This window comes from Sardina pilchardus, chromosome 15, assembly GCF_963854185.1.
Source record: "Sardina pilchardus chromosome 15, fSarPil1.1, whole genome shotgun sequence".
Classification (NCBI taxonomy): domain Eukaryota; kingdom Metazoa; phylum Chordata; class Actinopteri; order Clupeiformes; family Clupeidae; genus Sardina; species Sardina pilchardus.
This window is the reverse complement of record NC_085008.1, coordinates 24,417,387-24,439,073: the sequence shown is the minus strand read 5'-3', so window position 1 is coordinate 24,439,073 and position 21,687 is coordinate 24,417,387. Positions and strand designations below refer to the sequence as shown.

Here is a 21,687-nt window from a genome sequence, read left to right as displayed (position 1 = left end):
AACTGTATAACGTTATAACGTTACTTTCACAATACGTTGTGTTCTTTGTTGACACAATTTTAAGTCATAATATGAAGAACAAGTTAAATACCGTGTCTAAAACAACCCTACCCTGAAGTTTATAGCGTATTCCTTGAAGTTACCTCTCACGGAGCATGTTTCCATGGGCGCCGCCATAATCCTCCCACTTCATTTTTTTGAGGTCGGGGCAGGTTGAGCTCCTACGAGTTCGCAAGTAGGAGCTCCCACTTCGACAGGCGTTCCAGTGCATCTTTCGTAGTTGGAGGTAGGATAAATCCAACATCCCACTAGTTTAAATGCTGTCTGGAATGCACCATTAGTGCACAGTGGACCATGGGCAGTGAAGACCACCGGATCCCCTCCTCCTGCAGAGGAAAACAGGACCCACACAGGCCCCGTGAGCTCTTGTGCATGTACTCCACATCATGAAGCGATGTTAAGGGTTTACTTCCTGTACCATTAGTGAAGGTCAGCGGTAGTTATGTGTCTCTGAGTCTCTGCTGTGTATGCGTATCTCGACAAGGTCCTCGTCAGTGGAAATTCCCCTAATAGTGAAACTCGTCTTTTACTCACGACGTGAGAAACGGCAAAGGACCTATAAGCTGAGCCTCATGACTCATTTTATTTCTCTGAGAAAACTGCAGTGTTTGAGTGGTTCCCCACTCTGAGAGGGTTGAGGGGAGGGGAGGAGGGGATGAAGGGAGGAAGGGAGGAGGGGAGGGGAGGGGGTGCTGGATAGCTACAGAAATCAGAGCAGAGGTGATAGAGGCAGAGTTACTGCCTCTACTCTCCCACAGCTGAATGCTTAAAAGCCTGAAAGGCTCTTGAGAAAACGGCCACAGAGGCGCGGAGGAGTAAGTGTGCTGGCCCGCCTCTGGCCCACACCCGGCTCTCCCCCCGCAGGCCCCTGCTGAGTCGGCCATCGGGAGGACATTTGGCGAACGGCTCAGAGGCGCGGCGAGAGACGACACATACTGTACAGGAGGCGCTTCGGGCCTGTTTTGCCGGGTAATCTGCTCTGCGGCACGCTTGGGCGCAGGCTGTGCGCGCCAACTGTTCAGGTGCCACTCAGAGCGGGCGGTTTGTGGACGAGGCGTGCGGCGCCGACACGCATCACCATTACGACAGAGAGACTAAATGATCGGATGCTATCTGCACGCCGGGCACTGACCCCTTTCATTACAGCGCTGTTCGCTTGCAGTCATTTGTATAAATACTCATCATTTCATCCATTACCATACCAGTGTATCTGCAATAGACCGCTTGTTTCTCTACTACAGCATATGGCACAGAATTGCACTGGGTGTTGCCCTCCCACATAGAATGAGACACCATATTGATTTAAACACTGTCAATCAATTATTGTAATAAGCTTGGCAATACAATGCCCAATGTCCAATGTTTGTATCTGTGACCGAGACAAACAACAGCTTACTCTTATTTGCACAAAGACAGCCAGAGGGGGTGGTGGTAGAGAGGGGGTGGGGGGAGGGTGCAATTATGTGCTGTGCGAACAGCACAAAATGACTTGGCCAAATAATCCCCTCTGTTGAATCCTTCTTTAAAATCTGCCAACCTGCATGGCAACACATTGACTCTGCCGCGCGGCACAACTTAATAGCATTAGATCTAAGGGACGTAATGGGGCAGCAGATTAGTCTGATGTCTCCACGGCGGGCCACACTCTACCTTTACCACCTCTTAAACTACGGAGAATTAATCAATCATATTCGCAGCAGACCTGCAGAAAGCTGGCTTGCCGAGTCGAAGCCTTCACATTCGCCTCTAAATGCATATACTTCAGTTCTAAACAAGGATTATCCCTTTTGTCGACAAGTGTGGTGCTCTTCCAAAACATGAAGGGTAGGCAGACTCAGAGGACACATTATTGCACATGAACAAATTTCAGGCTTTTTTGGGGGGGGGGAAATGACTGGCCAGAGTGTGTGTATCCCTTTCAGAATTCAACACTGCAAATACCTCTCCTCGAGGATCAAGCTTGAGGGTGTACTCTCTGCTGTGCTGTTGCCCAATTGCCCTGAACGGAAAGTCAGTTAATCACTGGTGACACGCAGAACAGCGAGAGTATGCCTGTCTAGAGCCTTTACGCTGATTTACTGAGAGATGCTGTGCTGTTTTAAAGGCTCCCCTACTCAGTTTCAATACTGCATGAGTGGAATTCTACTTACAGGGGTCCAGGAGGATCCAATGATTCTCACATACTGAAGGGTTTTTTTAATGAATATTCTTTCTTAAAAGCTTCTTAAATTCAGCTGCAATGCAAACCTCGGCAGCAGATCTATCACAGTGTATGTAATCCTATAGCTCACAGGTTCATCTCAAGCGTAAGCTGCATATCATATGCACATTTTCTATCACAAGCCATTATACTGAACGCTTTCACCAAATGCTACTCTAAGTGTAGACTCATCCTATGTGTCATCAGACTACTAGGGGAATAAAAACAGGGTTATAAGAAAGGCCTTGTGATAAAGAACACATCAGCACTTCTGGTTGTGAACGCAGGCTTACTGACAATGGCCGGGTTTCCCAAAATCGTTAAGAAGCTCTTAAGTCCTAAGAACTTCTTTGGAGCGTTCTTAGAACATTCTTACAACGCTCCTAAGAAGTTCTTAGCACTTAAGAGCTTCTTAACAATTTTGGGAAACCCGGCCATTAAAGGAAAAAAGCCTGAGCCTGGTCTCAAGACTCGGCCATCATGGTTTCTCTGTTCCTCAAGTTTTCTTAAGACAAAACCCTTCAATACCAAAACATTGAACATATTACCAGGTACATCACATTTTATTTCCAAGTTATACTTCCACAGAGAGTATCATCAGGGCAGAAACACTGAAGTTGTGGTATTCGTTATTACTGATGGACATCAGCATGGTGTCATCTGATGGTGTTCTCATTTTGAGGAGAGTTTATTATTCCCCAATAAGAGCAGGCTTTGCCAAAAGCAGAAACAGCGAGCCTTATGCATGTCAATACTTGCAATACTGGCTTCGAGTCATGTATTGTATTGCAGGCCATTTTAAATAATTTGTTGCTTGAGAGCCAACCTTTACAGAACTGCAGTGCAGACATTGTGAAGGTATCAGACGGAAGACTATGTTGTCAGTGCCTTTCATCACTACAATAGTTGAGTGATCACCCTCTGGCCCTCCTGGAAACCAGAAGAGATAGAATATGTTTCCCTTTTTCCAGAAGACAGCTTTGTACTGGAGAGTTCTCTAGAGATGACATTAAAAATGGTGTGATTCACAATATGAAATTCAAAGCTCCTGGTAATAATGTTTCACGTCTTCACATCCTAATTACTGAAGACTGTCATATTTAACCCCCTTGAAAGTGTCGCTGGAGAACAGAGGAAAGCAGTTTCTCTCTTTTCCCTTCTCTGTCTCTCACTCCCCCTCTCTCTACTCCTCCATTTCTTCCTCATTCTATCTGTCTATCCCCTTTGATTCTTCCGCTCCCTCACTACCCCTCTTTTCCTCCCTCTCTCTATCCCTTTACCCTCCCATCTCACCTTCTCTTTCTGTCTGTCTCTCCTCCCTCTGTCTCTGTCCATGTCTCTCTCTTCCTGGCCGTCTTTATCTGTCTCTCTCTCTCTCTCTCTCTCTCTCTCTCTGTTGTCAGTGCTGAGGGAGGCAGACCGCCTGTGACGAGCAGGACAGATGGTCTCTGATGGACTAGTCTGAGACCTCTCAGACTTCAAAACGCTAGCCAGGCCCCGGGAGTCCATTCCCACATGAAACCACAACTCACACTCCAACCAACAAAGAACTCCTGCGATAAAACAGCCTTCTTACCCTGAAGAGATAGCATATGTTATTAGGGTATGTGTAGTAGCTACCGTTTGATGATTTAATGGCAAATGAAGACGTTGGAATGCTACACTTGACAGCCGTGAAGTCATCATCCCTAAAATTAAGAAAGCGCCCGTCGTCGATAACTTCATTATCCACTCCAGCGTCTTTGGTGGGTGCTGTCTGTCCCTGATATGACGTGCCTGAGATACAGACCAGCTGTGAGAGGCTTTGGAGACAAAGGAGCCCCAGTATGTGTGGCATGATGCAACCTCCCTCTCGTCTCATTCCCCCCCCCCCCTCTCTCTCTCCTCTCCTATCGAGGCAGCGAGCAAGATAAGCTGAGATGAGTTGAGTTGAGCCGAGCAGCTGAACGGTATTGGCCCCATCAAATCAACCCCCAGAGCCCTAATCCTAAATCCTGGATGCGTCGTAGCTGAGGTATATGTGCTTTCGCTAAATATACAGTAAACAACCTTCTTAATCTAGCTCTGCCTTACAGCAGCCGGTCGATTTGGATTGGTGGGGGGGGACGGGGACCCTAATCATGTGTGATGCCAGCTTGCAGATATTCGCCGACGTTGTCTGTGGGAGCAGAGGAGGAGTGTGTGTGTGTGTGTGTGTGAGTGTGTGACACACTCTTATCTCCCTTGCTGTCAGCCAGCTGTGAACTTTCAACCGAGAGGGGAAAATAACACACCTGTGCCGAGGCTGCTCGTTCTCCATTTAAGGCTTTCTGTCGTCTCTCTGTCGTCTCTCTGGCTGTCTGCTGTTGGCTAACAGCACCAAACTCTAAACAAGAGATCCTAACAACTGCGCCTCACATGCTGCTGGCCACATATGAACAATAAACACTTCAGCACTGTTATATTTAAGATGTAATTAAATCATCCATTGATGACGATGAGTCGCCTTCATGTGAAGTCTGACTACACTACAGTGTTGCTCCGGTCGTTGAGGTTGGATCCATTTCATCAGAAGTTGTGTGGATGATGAAGTTTTGGAAAGAAGTGAGAAGAAAGTCCCACAGATCTTTCTGACTGCAAAGGATTTGATGGCTCGCCTTCCATCTGGGTTACATAAGTTTGAATAACTTAATCCTTCACTTTACCCCCCTCCTACTGCGAGCGCAGCGCTTGTACAGTGAGCTATACACCGATCCAGTCACTTTCAATTGGGATCAGCACTCATCAGTGACACCTCTAGCCCGGGCATCCATTGTAATGTTACCAGACTGCAAAGAATGATGTGAATGTAGGCTGGCAGCATGAAGCTATGAAACCTGCAGTGCGTTTCACACTTGAACTACCTCTAAAAATCTGTCCTTGTCCTGCCTCCACCCACCTGAATTTAAACTCTCAGCAGCCCCGTGGCTTCCCCTGCGTATCCCAGTGGCTCAAACTGGACTCTAAATGTCAGGGCCAATGTTACGGATCTATTCCACTCTGGTGCACAACACCATGTTACCGTTTTACGACGAAAGAAAAAGGAGCAGGGGCTGTGCTAAATGTCAGCGCTCGGATGCAACTCTGCCCTCTTCCCAGGCACCTCTGACTCAGCCCAAGTCCAAGACCCACTCCTTTGTGGTCCGAGAGTCTGGAGATGTGTGTGGTGGTTGGGGAGGGAGGGAGGGAGGGGGGGGGGGGGGGGGGTTAAGGGTGGGGGAGTATGGGGGTCTGGCTTGACAGGTACTTTCACACAGAAGTCACACTCGCTCATGTTTTATGGAAGAGGCCTCCCAAGCCGGGCAGCCTGAGCTCCAGACAAAGAGCTGCAGCGGCAGCATGTTCCCTACAGTCGAGTGGCACATTTCCCTGTGTTTGTTTTATTTTTTTTTTATCTTGGGAGGTTGTTTTTTCTCCTCTTCCGCCCTCTCTCTCTTTCTCTCTCTCTCCCCCGTCCACCACCCCTGACAGCCCCAGAAGACCATGGGCAGCCGTCAGTGTGCTGACACCTTATCTCCCGGTCCCCCCCCCCCCCCCCCCACACACACACACATCCCAAAACCACACACACATCCAAAATAACGTCGGCGAAATCAACCTGCCACAGTGCCCGGAGTTGGAGCCATTTTCACAGCCATTTAGCTGTCATCTCCTGAGCTGCTGGTCGATTACATCTCAAAGGTTTGTCTGTTTATTGCCTTGCCATCCTGAATGCACCACAAAACGCTTCACAAAAAGCTTTCGGCCATCCCTCGACACCACAGTGTGGTGTAAATAACATGACTAACCTGAGGCTAACCTTTAAAAAGAGACTGGTGTTGTTTTCCATTCTACATTCTAACGACACAGCTTCCACCCACACTGAAAATAGTCTCTTTTAATTGATTTTATGTAATAATCTTCCAACGCATCATTTCTGCTACCTTTCGGCACTGCGTTAGTCCCCACCCTGAACATGGTTCCATAAACACACACACACACACACACACACACACACACACACACACACACACACACACACACTGAAGCACAGGCTCCTAGTGTCCGCCTCTGGCCAGCACATACAGAACTCCTTTCACTGCAGTCTGAAAAACTAGCCCACATACTGTAAGCACTGAAAAGCAAGGAAAATAAACCACCTTTAGCGTATCCTGTGTGCTGAAAATAAACTACTCTCACTTTGGTTAATCTGTCACGGTGCCCTTCAAGTAAATGTGCCGATATGTTTTCAACAATTGAAAGAATTTATATATTTTTAAACAACAACACACTGACAACAAAACTAATTCCAGGACAGAACATGGAAACTATGTAGCACGTTATGAACATATAACGATCGGACATCAAAGGGTTAATAATACGAGGGCACAGAGCTTTCCGGAAGCATCAGGCCAATTTAAATGAGGAAATTCCTTTTTTGCTGAGGTACTGTGGTACGTTCTGTCCTGGGGACCATTGAATCATGAATACATGGATGAACTCATGTTAGATAAAATGAGTCTGCTGTCTACTTCATATCTTCCAACCCTACTACTCAACCTCATTAGTCATACTTACACACACTTATGTGCAGCATACTTTTTGATGTGACCTCAATAGGCTACACTAACCTTCTTCAGTTTCAGACGTGCTCTTTCCATTTCCGTTCCATTATTTTCCTGCTAAGAAAATATTAAAATGCAAGTCGTAAAAACCATAGCTTCTGCCAAGTGATCTCTTCTGTTAATCCTCGACCACCTCTAATAACGGTACCCTCTGTCTCTGCATCCTCTCACATCAGTATTGCACATCTTAACCTTTCTTTGGCTGTTGTAGCTATAGTTACCAGCACATTAGCAGTGAATCTGACTGTCACTGTGTGCTATTGCATGTGTTATTTTGAAAAACATGTGCCCTTTTTTCTTTGCCTATTCTTTTTCGGTAATAATATCCTCCATTAATTCAGCTCGGCATGGTGGATGTGTTGTGTGTTAGCCTCAGCGGCTGCTGCGTCCTCCTGTCTGACATGAGATTAGAACTGTTATCTCAACTTCATTAATTATTTAAACTTTTTTTGAAGCTACTCCTGCTACATCTAGTACCACTCCACCCTGCATTTTCATTTGTACTGTCGTTCATCTACAGTTGCCATGGAAACCTTCACAAAACCCAACCTTTTTTAACAGCAAACTAATTCCCTGAGGACAACGTGGGCCTCCTAAAAACCGAAGATCTCCCACTTTCCATTCTCACCAGAGTTCCATCTCCTCACCTAACTACTCATCTTTCACTACAGTCACATTATATTTCCCTCAAATATGTCTATATATATACAAATATGTCTCCCAGTCCACACTATTCACAACTATTAATCTAGCCAGTAGCCTACTGCTATTCCCTAAGGTTACAATAACTTCCTTCATACTTGGTCCATTCACACTCAAATTCTGATGCCTTTTGACCCAAGTCTCTGGGTCTTTGAGGTCCCCAGTATTTCGGATCAGATAAAAACCCATGCAGACAGAGTAAGAGGTTTTTTTTTCTGTGAATGGTCATAGGTGATGCAATAATGCAGTTTTTAAGAGGCGCCACTGCTTTGCACTGCTGCAGTTTGTTATTGATTAGCTGTTCTCAAATACACAACTTGGTTACACAGACATCTCATGAAAAAGGGAAAGTTTCTCTTTTGTAAGAAAAAATTAAAAGATATTTCTTGTGGCTGATGTTTCAAAGCGTCTTTATGCCATTGAAGAACAGTAACACAGCACAGGGAGAATGCTCTGGATTCAATAGTGTAAGTCTAACCCACAAGAATCTCAAACCCTAGTAGCCATACATTCTGATATACAGTATCTCTTATAGGCTCTTAATGTACATGAAGTAGGCCTGTAACTGTGCGTTCACACCAAGACCGTCAAAAGCGTCAAGAGCGCCGGAAATCATTCATTTTCTATGGAGGGTCGGCGTTACCGGCTTCAAAAGCGTTCCGGGCGTGAGCGTGGCTTCATGAGCTTCACGGGCGTCAAAAAAAAGTTGAGCCTCAGTTAACTTTATGGTAATGAGCTATGACACGGTTCGGCGTCAACTAATCAGAATGTCAAACTCGCAGGATTGCTGCTTGTGGTTTGTTCAAAATGTTTCACGTCATGGCTTTGACGCTTTCGGCGCCGAATGCACCGAACTGGGTTGAGCGTCGGGCTATGAGCTTCACCAGCGACTTTGACGCTTTTGACGGTTTTGGTCTGAACGCACAGTAATGCACATCACAGGTCAGAGGAAGACCTATACAATTAGATTAGCATTTGGGAGACTATAGTGAAATCATGTGTGGTGGTCACTGCAGTTGCTTTCTCACGTTTGTGATGTTCTTTAGGACACACTATACTGTAGCTTCTTCATTATCCCTCAAGTGTGTGTGATTGATGTTGAGTGAATTATAAATAGGATAATGTAGACTTGACATGGTTCAGTAACCCATTTATGCAATGTACCACAAAAAGAGTTTGCAATACACTGAGAGACTGTGATCTTTAGATTAAACTTTCATATGAACCAGATGCAAACAGTCACCCTTCCTCTACCCATCACCCTTCATTGTAGTCATACAGTATACCTATCTAACGATCAATCTGTTCGTGCATTCATGTATTCTTTCATCCTCGCCACAGGGCCAGCGACTGAAAAATCAATGAATTCCAGAACAGTGATTATGTAACCACTGCAATACAGTAAAATGGAAAGGCCACATACCATCTGTCTTGCACCTGGACTTATTTGTATTTGTTGAACCATGACCACTAAAAACAACTGCGGTGTGACCTTTAGAGCTGATATGACTTCCTTTTTTGTATGCAGGTGAGGAAAGACCTTGTCTCCTGATTCACCCAAAACTATTTTCTTATCAGCACAAGTCAAGTGAATCTCCTTTAATCGTCACCATAGAAACAGTGGCACAGACAGGAGACGGGCAGGCAGGGGAGCCAATGATTAGAGAGGACAATGGGAATGTTTACAGGTCGAAGCCCTCCCCCTGAGGCTGACTTACTGCTGAGTCAGTCAGAAGTGAAGGCTACAACCTTATGTTCTATTAATAGACCTGCAGCTTCCTCCTCCAGCTCTGCTCAGGTAGCTTCCGATGCGTCAACCGAAGGGAAGAACAACAACTTACGGCCCCTTTTCCCGAATCGAGTCCGCACGGGGAAGCGTGCGTAACCGCAAAGCATAACAACAAAGAGTGAGCCACTCTGCCCGAGTGCTGCAGTATAGACTAGTCAGTTGCTCCAGAGGCCAATCTCACTGCAGAGCTATAGTGCCTCTGTGGGCCCTCTCTGTGATCCATGTGGGCTTCCATCAAAACACCTTAGTCAGCAACTCTGTTGAAGGGCTACAGATGCTCCTTTGGGTACAGCTTTGTTGGTTGGGGCCCTGTTTAAGTCTGGGGTCAATCCAATGGCTTTATCCCTGGTGACCCCAGTTGCCGAGAGACAACAAAGAAAACTAGTCAAACCTCAGCCACAACAAAATTACCGATTGTTTCTCTATGTGGGGAATGTTATTTAATCTCACAAACACAAGTGTCGTCTGTAACAAATCTGGTGTAACTGCTGAAGTTTGAGACATGGATTGAAACAGAGCTTTTTTGATGAGCTGAGATACACTGTGCCTTCTTAAAAGGCTGTGCATTCACTGCAGTGCATCTCTCTCTCTCTCTCTCTCTCTCTCTCTCTCCGCAAAGTGTGAGGCTGCTTTGGGTTCTTTCTGTGGATGGTATTTGAGGGCTGTCTTAGCAGCTCTCGTGGCAGTCTGTACCAGGCATTATGGGGCGGACATGTTTGCAGAGTGTGACCATGAATGTGTCTTTTGATATGAAATACCATGAATGTGTGTCTTTGATATGAAATACGACGCAAGCCAGTCTTCTTAGACGCACAAGTAGCCGCCTCTAGTGTGAAATGATTCTTTCATGGAGGATCAGTGCCAAGCTTAACAGGCTTTGTTATGGATAATGGGAAGAGATGCAGGGGAGACATACATTTTCTTAATCCTGAAAAGTTTTCGTGTAGCTCGTACAGAAAGTCATTGTAGAGAAATGCCACCATTATACAGTTAAATATCCCCACAGATGGAATTTTTGCATAATCCGTATGCCATTTGATTCAGATTAACAGCTCAGACAAAATCCCACAAATGTCATACACCCCCACCCCGCAACCCCACAAAAAACAACACACATCTGTATACAAAAATGCATATAAAGTATAGCTTGACATAACCTTGGCTCATACCATGTAACACTATCACATTCCCATTAAAAACTATCACTGTCACCATCTATCACCATATATCACATGCGGCATAGAACCAAATTGTACCTTGCTCTGATCATCATTACATTTCACTGAGCCAGGTCATAACATCACCGTGCTGCCAAGCTACTGTAACTACATATGTTCTGGAGCGTAAGAGCAACGCTTTATACTCGCTGTCTGAGAGACAGCAGTATAACTTGATTTATGACTTAATGGAACCATTTGTGTAAAGTGGCTCACCCAAAACTCCAGACATTACTTAATGAAACTGATCCATGGAAAAGAGTGTGGTCCATTGCTGGTAATAGAATAATTAATTAAGATGATGGCAGTAATTAATCTATTGTTTAAAAACACCTGATTTGAAACAGACGCTTAATCAACCCTGAGTAGGGCACTGCTTGAATAACAATGAGAATCAAGGAATGTGGAACCATTTTCGCTGTTATAAACTGCATACTGCATTCACATCTGAAGTTTTAACTTTACTACTGACCAATAGACAGCCTAGGTGTTTAACACTATTAAGAAAGATGAACTACCCAGGTAGAAGAGGACGTCCTGACGTCCCCTAAAGATCCTCTAAAGGTGACGAACGTCCCCAACCTGAAAACGTCCTCCGCACCTCGATCTAAAATTCTCAATCTGAGGTTACGAGGACGTTCTTTTTGGGTCATTTCATTCTAACAACGTCCCGCAAACCTAATATTTCTAGCTGGGTATGCATAGATAGTTAATGACAGATGACAGGATTATACTGTTGGCCATTTTCATACTTTTTGTCTGGACTAGAGCATATGGCTTCTGGTGACTGGTGACTGCTAATCTCCATGATTTCCAGGAGCAGCAGCCTGGCCTACATCAGTGCTTAGCGTGTGATTTAACTGCGTGGCAATGAGCAATGCATCATTGGTGTCATTATGCCATGACCAGGTGAGGTGGTGACTCGGTGCGTTTGACACCAGCTAAGCCTCCTCTTTATCCTCGCTCTCTTCACACACCTGTCCTCTTCATCCCCTCCTCTCATCTGCCTTGGTCTGGATTAAACTGTTGCGTCTGGCTTGTGTAAGGAGCTGTGTTCAGGGGAGGCTAACGCCCACTGGCAGCGGCATTCGCATCTATGGATTTGGCACTCAAGAGATAGATCCAAGGAGTCAAACTCCTTGTTTGTTTACGCAAACCTGGCCAATAAAGCTGATTCTGATTCTGATTTTCTAAACTTTGGTATCACTTGACTCACGTCAGTGGGTGTTGGCCTTTAGACTAAGCACTGATGTCCACTCTGATCCCATCACAGATATCATTCATCCCCGTGCCGTGTATTAAGTTCTCAGACTCGCCATTGGTTTTGGTTTCTCTTCATGATTATCAACCGTATGCGGCATGTTCAGTAATTTCTCAGGGCAGAGGCATTCATTGGAATTCTCTACCGAAAGTCTTCAAACGATGTTGAATTATCGGCCTCTCCTAAAAGATTTGCAACACGTCCAATTAACTGCAAATTGCACCGTAACACTCCTCGCCACGGACTCCTTTCTCAGTAAGCGAAAAAAAAGTCTATAATTTGTTTTAGTCCTTCAGGGAGGACCAGCACGTTGATGTGGAGTAGTAGGGAGCATTAATGAGATCTCACTCTCCACATCCTAAGGCTGGGGATTCCTCTAAGCCCTGTCTCTCCCAATACTTTTCTCATTCCAGATCAGTATCTAGCAAAGAAAAAAAAAAAAGCCTCAAGGCGCAATTCACCCCTCTCCGCTCAACACATCAACATGTCTCCATTTGGCCACATCTACCAAACTATACAGGAGCACGTACACACACACACACACACACGTACACACACGTACACATACACACGTACACACACACACACACACACACACACACACATACACACACACACACACACACACACACACACACACACACACACACACACACACACACACATCATTGCAAATGTTAATATGAACAGTCATCCGGCTTCACTCTGAGGTACCTTACACTCATATCAATGAGAAAGTAATGCTGCCTCCTGCTATTCATCAATGCTCAACACTAAAAGGAAAATCAAAGCCATTTCCACACAGTGTTGAGGTCTAAATCCTCTTTCCTGTTAATGAGCGTCCTGACTCTGATCAGTGAACCACTCCTATATCAGTTTGTTTCCAAATGAAGCATGTACAGACTGTTTGTCTGCTTGCATGGCTGGAGTGGGAGGCTTCTTATATCCATCTCGAAATCAGCCCTATAATAAAGATGCTTTGGAGAGACTGGTGTCTAATTGGCATGGGCCCTGCTGGGAACGCTCTATTGTCTTCTTTTGTTTGTGCACTTGAGAGAGGCCTACACTGCTACATCTATTCCTGTTCCCGGGGAAAGGGGCAGTTTTGAAGTCAGTCCCCAAAGACTGGGCTGCTTCAAGCGCATCGTCTCCACCTCAGAATCAAGAATTTCATTTGCTCCCTTTAATTAATTTATTTTCCCCCCTCTCTCCCTCTCTTTCTCTCTCTCTCTCTCTCTCTCTCTCTCTCTCTCTCTCTCTCTCTCTCTCTCTCTCTCTCTCTCTCTCTCTCTCTCTCTCTCTCTCTCTCTCTCTCTCTCTCTCTCTCTCTCTCTCTCTCTCTCGTCTTCCTTCTTCCGCTGGCCTGTGGTTTAGAAACAGCCCGCTCAGGCAGGCTGATCATGCGGGAAAGTTGTTAATTAACAAGGTGCTGAGCTCACAGCTTCTGTGTGTGTGTGTGTGAGAGAGAGGGGGGGGGGGGGGGGGTTCAAGTTACCACTCTGAAGTTTAGAGTGATTATGCTGTTGTTTGTACAGTCTAAGGATAATTCACACTAGCAAGGTGGAACACTAAATGAGTGTGCCACGGCCACAGCTTTCTCTCTCTCTCTTCCTCTCTCTCTCTCTCTTCCTCTCGCTCTCTCTCTCTCTCTGTCAACATGTTACATTCATACAGAAGAGACCATGTGAACGGGTCATGCCGTTTCACTGTAATCAAAACAGCAGCCGATTCAACAGTGCAGCGCCATCTCCGCTGGGTGTTGGCAGGGCGAGAATGTCGAATAGACGGATGGGGGACGTTTCTTTCATGGGGCCTGACAGCTCCGAGCGGCTGAAAAGGATGGGCCGTCATTTGGGCAGAACAGCTGACCTGAGCACGGGGAGTCAGCACAAGTCCTCTCCATGCCCCAGTGCGTTCCCACACAGCCCATGAATTTAAAGCCACAGAGATTTGGCTGTCCGAAAGGCACCACCACAAATGGTGAAAAAGACTCCAGAATGGCAATAGTAAGAGAACTCTCTGCTCAGAGAAAAAGGATATCTCATCTTTTCCCAAAGTAATAAATTGCTTAAAATGCTTTGGGAGGTCATAAAGTCCAAAATATTATTAGTTACTCCTTCAAGGCAGAGAATACTGACTACCTGTATTGCTGTGCGGTAGATTACCACAACACATAGCCTATAGTTATTGGGTACAGCCAGTGTCATCTGAAGGCACAGTTGGAACTCAAACGTGCCAGTTAGCTGCAGTAAATCTCCTTCTCAAGCTGACAGAGTAAAGCACATGATTGGCAGACCACTGGAGTACTGGGGGCAGAATCATACAAGGGGTCGCAATGCAAGGGCAGAGACCTTGCTCTGGCAACTGTAAATGTTGACAAAACGCTACTGTATACCTCCTGCCCTGCGTTGCCCTCTGCGCAAGAAGCCTACCAGTACATTCTTAAAATTAGCCGTCAGACCGCGCAGCAATAATAGCCTGGCGTATTAATAGCCTTTCAGTCAGCCTGTCAGATTGTAAACTTAGAATATTTTTTTTTCTAACAGGATCTTGCGAGGAGGTGGGCTGTCTCGTGTTGTGATCGGTTATATATGTTGTTTGTTTCAGATTACATTAATTCAGCTGTATGAAAAGCCTGATATGAAACCCTTGGGAGAGGAGACACTTTGAGCTACAGGAGAGGAGTGTTACACTGTTTTTTTTGGAGCAGTTATATTATAATCATTTATCATTCACCACCGTAAAAATAATCTTCAAACAGTAGCATCACAACAGTCCAATGGATACGAATGACACATTTTGTGCCAACGTTTGTCATTTTGACACGAGCCAGCAAAATTCATGATACACTTGGAATCTGACAATTACAGTATTATGCGATGAGATAATGTTACTGTTGACACAAAATATAGCCTATCTCCCCCACTACCTACTAGCTACTGGTCAAAGATGAGACAATGTTTGACAACAAAGCATCGCATCAAAATCTGACAATTGAAGACCTTGTGTTGTAATATGTGTTAGCCTATTACATTATTTCCAAGACAAGACAAAAAGTGAATGACATGGAATTCGTATGAAAATAACAAGCGCTGCCTCTTTGTTTCCCCCCATTGACGACCCACTTACCAGTTTGGTAAGAAAGTAGCATAGACGCGAAGGAAAAACTGACACAATGCAGCTATTATGCACCCGTAGTGTGGCGAAAACTCACAGTTTTAACGAGGATATTGAGCCAATAAACAGAACAATTAATGGGGGATGCTGTGGAATTCGGGGAAAACCGTTATTCCAGCCTCTTTGTCAGCTGTCTTAACGAGAGCATACGGTGAAGAAAAACTTGCTCATACAACAAGATTCCCAAAAGAACAGCACTCACCATAATATGAAGAAGGGATCTCCGTTTTCCTGGCCATTGCACGGCAGACGACAGATTTCTCGCGTGTCTTTGTTTTTGTGATTGCATATGAGGTTTCGGATGTGAATAGCGACTCGCTGGCCCCGTCCACGAATATAATGCGAGCCCTTGATTAGAGAAGTCTGGGCCACGCAGCTCAACGTCAGCCGTGTTTACAGCACGGGACAGCGTCATCTACAGTGCGAGCCAAAGCGAGCACAGATCGACAAAACACCGGAAGCGTGCTTAAAGGAGACGCAATCATTCAAGGAATGCATCCAAAGTGTTCTTGCAGTGTCTTTGTTCGCGGATAGAACAAACGAATGGTGCGCGGTGGCCAAACGGATCTATACACGGTCAGATATACGCATAATAGGCTAGGCTGCTGCTTACAGCCAAACACCAACAGGTTTCAATCTGATGTAGGGCTAATCATATTTATTCTGCAATACCGGAATGGGTAAATTACACAGTTATGTATTCATGGGTTTCATCAGGTCCCTTTCCACAGGTGTATTAATCAAGCTGCAGTCTGCATTCATGATTAAGGTACTTGATTTTACATACACCTGTGGAAAGGGACCTGATGAAACCCATGAATATTGGCTATTTCAGAAATCCAAAAGGCATGTACAGGCTATGGCACGGGCTAATTATCAGACTTTTATTATGGCCATGGACTACACAGAGAGAACCGTCCAGATAAAGCCTTCTATGACTGAAGCTTGTGAAACAAACATCACATCAATCACACACTGATTTTGGTGAAGACACTCGAAAGTTTAGGCAACACAGCCCCTAAGTGGTGTTAGAAAGTAACACAATTTGATTGACATTTTGGTGAAAATACTCACACAGACTTTTTAAAGGCAGCCCATCAATATCAGGTTATGAAATGGGCCTCTTAATTCTTCCAATTATTTTGCTTAGTCAGCTAAATTGCACCAAGGAACCCTTGAGTTCAATGTGCAGCTACAATGCAACCTTCATCAAGACATAGGCTACTGCACATTTCATTATAATCTGACAAATTACAATTATAGGCTGTTGAAATCCATTTTATTTAACACTATTTCCGGATTAAACAGCAACAACTCTCTGAAAGTTCATAGGTTACTTATTATAGTCAAACTTTGTGAAATCAATGCAGTTTGGGCAAGTGTGTGAAAGATAAGATAATGACAGCACAAATCCATTATTTAAACCTTTAAAGGTAATTGTGCAGGCAAGACACATTTACGTTGTATTCTACACATCTGATGATACTGACTTGTGCCAAAGTTCCTTATCAGTCGGTAGCGAGCATACTGTATCTAGAGCCAGCCATGAGTGTAGATAAGTGTTACACCATTTAAATGGACTAGAGCCTGGAGTGGCCTGAGGTAACTGTCAACAGGAAAGAAGACTTTGATCATGTGCTGTCGAAATTATCAGCAGAAGGCTTCAGGACGTGAACTCACTGACCTATATTTTAATATGTGCTGACTACTTCAATGCATGCAGGTCCAGGTAGCATGTATAATTTATGATGGTTGTTTTCAGTTTAGCTTGCTTCAAAGACATTACATGTTTCGTGGCATGTATTGCATGCGATCATGTCATGGTAGCACAGGATTGGTCAGCATTGTGTATTAGAAGTGAAACAAATATTTAAATCATGAAACATAGTTCATGTAATAATTTGTCATTTCTTGAGAGGAACCCTCAAGTTCAGATTTCTTATTTGTTTGTTTGTTTATGAGAAAATGAGAAGCTGAAAATGTCCTCTCAGCAAAATGAGCAAATATGTTATGACCCATTACTTTTCAGTAGGCTCTTCTGTACTAATTAAAACTAACAAACACAGAGCCATTTACCACCACAAGGGGGCAGGGCAACACCGTCATTTGTTACTACTTGAAACTTCCATTCAAAAGACAATATGTTTAGGATGGAAAGTAGGAATAATAAGTGCATGCTCTTGAGTCCTGTTTAAGACATTGTCAAATGCTAGATAGATGTCACCATATGTTCCTTTTATTATTGCTCTCTTCCAGTGATTCAAATCACGAGAAGTGAGTTTGGGGTTATTTTGGGTGAGTTAGATTAGATTAGATTGGATTAGATTAGATTCAACTTTATTGTCATTGTGTAGAGTACTCTTATAGAGACAATGAAATGCAGGATGTCTTCCCGATGACCTTCCCTGAAATAGGATGTAGTCAGGCTCGAAAGTAATATCCAGTAACAGAGTGAGCGAGATGTGGAAACAAAGAGGGATTGTGTGTGTGTGTGTGTGTGTATGTGTGTGTGTGTGTGTGTGTGTGTGTGTGTAAAGGTGTGTGTAAAAGTCTAAATTAGACAGTGTTTTTTTTTTTATCATGATTGGAGTTACAGACCTTCTTTATTTTATTTTTGTCATCAAGAGTTGGGCCTATTTATTTTAAACTCTGATTAGACTGATGCTTAATGCAATCCCCTGTTTAAATTCATAGGAAAAAATCTTAGAGATTCTAAGTAAACTCCGGATCCCTATTGGAATACAAACTATCCTTGCATAACATCACACTGCAGCAGCATCTCTTCTAGAGCATGACTCAGCACACAGCTGCTATGGCTAATAACAATGTGTGTTGAGTGGCATGTCAATGTATAGCCATTGAAGTGCTAATCACGACTCTCTAGCACAGAGGAAGAACGTAGAGAGATAGGCGTGCGCTGTGCGGACCGCACAGAAGGCCCCGACCCCGGGTTGGCTCCGCGAGATGGCTGCCACAGTCTCGGGGCTTATAATCTCTTTTTTTCCCAGAGAGCAGTGTTCCCAAGGGAGCTGAACACATTTCTGCTTTCAGGGGGCAAAGAGCAAGGAGGGGAGTGCAGGGAGAGCACTGGCTGGGCTCTGCCAGACATCTGCTGTGAATACATTAACATTCAGCAGCCCTCCAAGTGGCTGTCCCGGTTCCCTTGGTTCTCTGTCTTGGCGGCGGTGCCAGGGCACCAGAGGAAAGCACACTCGTTGGAGCGGGATAGAAGCAGATTGTACGCATATTTTTGACCCTAAGCAGAACTCAAGACAAAGGAGAATTAGCAGTGATGATCAGAATATTGTTCAAAGCAAACTGCACCACAACATATCGATATGGTGCATGCACAGAAAACCATAGCTTTTTTTGTTGATTTTTTTTCCAAAGTATTTATAAGTAGATGTGCCGTACCATTAAGTGCAATTACTTCCCTGAGTCTGAATGTTGATGCTACCAAAGCAGTTGTTCATGCATAATATTTCTTAGCATACTGTTTTAGAGGGCATTCAACTGACTGCGTATTTATTCAATTAAAAGCTGATTTGCCATGTCACCCCACATGAATTTTGTGGCACTGCTTGAATGGATATGCAGTGTGTTGTGTTATTGGAGAGGAGGGCCTTGCAGCTTAATTAAAACAGTGCTTGTTCCAGAGACAGAGTTTTCCATCATGACTGCGAGATAGAGTCTGAAGCCCGAGGGAGCCAGTTAATTACACACATATTGATCATAAATAGCATAAAACTAAAAGAAGTCATAAAAGAATTCCGCAGGTGAAAAATAATACCATTCAATCATTCCAATTTCATGCTTTAGGTGGTCTCTGTAAGTTTTCTTGTTGTTGTTTCTCTGCCAGCCTGAGCTACATCTCAAATGAACTCAAACTGTTGTGTTTATAATTATTAATATCAACGAAGTTCCTGCTTGATTAAGTGAGCCCTTCAAGGAGGACTCTGATGAACACCTGATGGGCAGCCGTGGCCTACTGGTTAGGGCTTCGGGCTTGTAACCTAAGGGTTGCCGGTTTGATCCCCGACCAGTCCACGGCTGAAGTGCCCTTGAGCAAGGCACCAAACCCCTCACTGCTCCCCGAGCGCCGCTGGTTGGGCAGGCAGCTCACTGCTCTGGGTTGTGTGATTCACCTCACTGTGTGTTCACTGTGTGCTGTGTGTTCACTAATTCGGTTAAATGCAGAGAACTGAATTTCCCTCACGGGATCAAAAAAGTATATTCTATTCTATTCTATTCTACTTCCCTTTCAGTTCTACTCACTGTTTCTCTATATCTGTAGCCTCGACATCACACTGTCATACAGGAAGCTGGAAATCAGAACACAAACAGTTAATCTCATTGGTGATTAAAAGTAAAGATTTGACTTACCTATACTCATCTAATAACTCACTTGTTCACTTGACTAACTTTTTAAGTCTCCCCAGCTTGGGGATATGTGCCTCGTGAACTGAATCCACAGCTTTTTGGCCAAGCTTTATTTTATTACATGTTAACCAAAACAAACAAATATTTAAAGTCAGAGCAACTCTTCAAGTTTCAAGCTAAACAAACCTCCTGAGTTGACTCCACTCCATTTAAGCAATTCTCTAGATTTTAATTGATTAAACATTAAACATTAGAACGAATTGCTAACCTGTGGTGGAACAGTTCCTCTGCAATGTCAGAGAATATGTAGGCTGACAATATCTATTGTCCTTTACTCTCAAAATGATCATCTGCCAAATAAAAGCTCAATTCCTGATGTAAATCCATGTACATTATGGAAAGAGGGAAAACTCCACGTAGACAAATGTTGCATTCAAATTAACATTGTATTAACATGCTGTAGAGGTTCACAGATTAATCTGAACAGATTTACTCTGTTACGGCAAACCCACAGTTAACAAGAATTTTAATTTCACAGCCTGATTTCAGGGTGGAAACGTAGAGGTCATAGACAGCTTGAACACTGATTGCATTTTGAAAACAAACAAGTTGAACCTTGTTCAGCAATAGCCCTGTCTAACTGGGGGAATGCCCAAAAGCACATGTGCAGTTTTGTGTGCTCATTCTAATTTTACACGTAGAAGGGAGAATTTTGTTAACATTGGCTGTCTAAGTACAGTGTCACAAATATGAAGAATGGACATTGTGAGTGACTACACTCAGTTGTTAATATCTGACAAGGGATCCAAGCCAACAAATTGAACTGTAACTACAGGATAATATTTAATTATAATACAACACTTATATAATACATAAATTACTATTATATAATATTATGTATTAGAAATGAAATATACATTCACATTTAGGAACCACTTCAACTCTATAGTGCAACCTAGTGGTAAAGTATTTATATTCAAATGTACCAGTACCCTGCACTCATTGCAGTTTCCAGGCTGTGATAGCCTATAGCTTCCAGCAAATCTCTAGTCCCATGAGGAGGCCTACTGAACCATTTGCCTTTTTTAGAGAAGGGACGGATGAGGCAGTATCTTTTACCTCATTTATTCTCTGCTGCTCCTGTCAGTCGTCGTGTACGTTAGCTCCTCCAGTTTTCATAAGATGCATTTGCCACTGAATTGCCCATGGTGTATGTAGAAATAACTGTGTAGCCATATCATGTATAGACCCGTTCAACAAGAAAAAAAAAAAAAATGCTTGAACATTCTATTTGGTTCCCAAAAGATAACATATGGATTAAGAGATTAATATAGCTCTATCACACTCTTCACAAAAGTACAGATAATGCACTGACATTCTGAAACCAATTAGAGAGACTATAATTTGAACATTTTTTAGAGTTGAAAAACCTTAAAGTTTTCCGTTTTTTGACAGGTTCACAAGTTTATGGTGTCCCTGAATTGCTGAAACTCTAGGAATGAGGAGAGGCTTAGAGGAGGCCTCATGGCTATCAGTCCTCACTGTCAGTCCATCTGTACCCTCAACCTCCCAACCCCCTTTCATCTCATTGATAATGTGTCGGAGATGCAACTGCACGACATCTGGGGTGTCATTAATAAAGTAGGCTGCAATGATAACGTGTGAGCCACTGGATAAGATTACTCTCAGAACTGGCCAGATGGTCCAGATTTAGTGTATGAGGACAGCTATATGTTTGCGCCAACGTTAAATTAGGGGAGCCTGGTGGATGATGACTGCAGAAGCAAACTTTTCAAATAGTACGGTAATATTCACCTTCACAGAAAAGGAAATTAATCATATCTAAACCTTTGCGAAAACAGTTGAATGTAGATAAGATTTGTTTTTAGAAAATTGCCAGAAATCCTGGCCCTCCCTCCCTTCTCCCGTACTTATGATTTAGCTGAAATCAAAGGGGTCCAATACCTACTCTTTGATTAGCCATAGGCTAGGCAGTGCCATGCTAAGGAACATCTCCTTAATACTGTCCCGGCTGCATTACCAGTGTGTTTGGTGGCAGCTAACCCATCTGGTGCATTCTGATCAGAGCGGATTCCCCTCTACTTTTAAACTGTTACGTGAGATTTACAGTACTAGAAGAGTTAAACATTGAGTTGAGTCTCCATACAGATTTCTGACACACACGCAAAAATAAAGATATTTCTAAGTGACCCCAAACGTTTGAACAGCAGTGTAGATATATATAAAAAAGCTATTTCTTACTCAAGGGAATACAGCTG

The 21,687-nt window shown here is 43.8% G+C and overlaps 1 protein-coding gene across 2 annotated transcripts in view; it reads right to left on the bottom strand.

Moving 5' to 3' along the window:
• Nucleotides 1-15,566, bottom strand: part of slc44a5b (solute carrier family 44 member 5b) — a 46,290-nt gene extending 30,724 nt beyond the window's left edge. The window contains exon 1 of one of the 2 annotated variants that reach the window (XM_062557007.1): nucleotides 15,231-15,566. In XM_062557007.1, coding sequence (XP_062412991.1) covers nucleotides 15,231-15,267 — 37 coding nt within the window. In that variant the 5' untranslated portion in view covers nucleotides 15,268-15,566. The remainder of the gene's footprint in view (nucleotides 1-15,230) is intronic. The other variant, XM_062557006.1, reaches the window with a different exon arrangement.
• Between the last annotated feature and the right edge of the window lie 6,121 nt (nucleotides 15,567-21,687).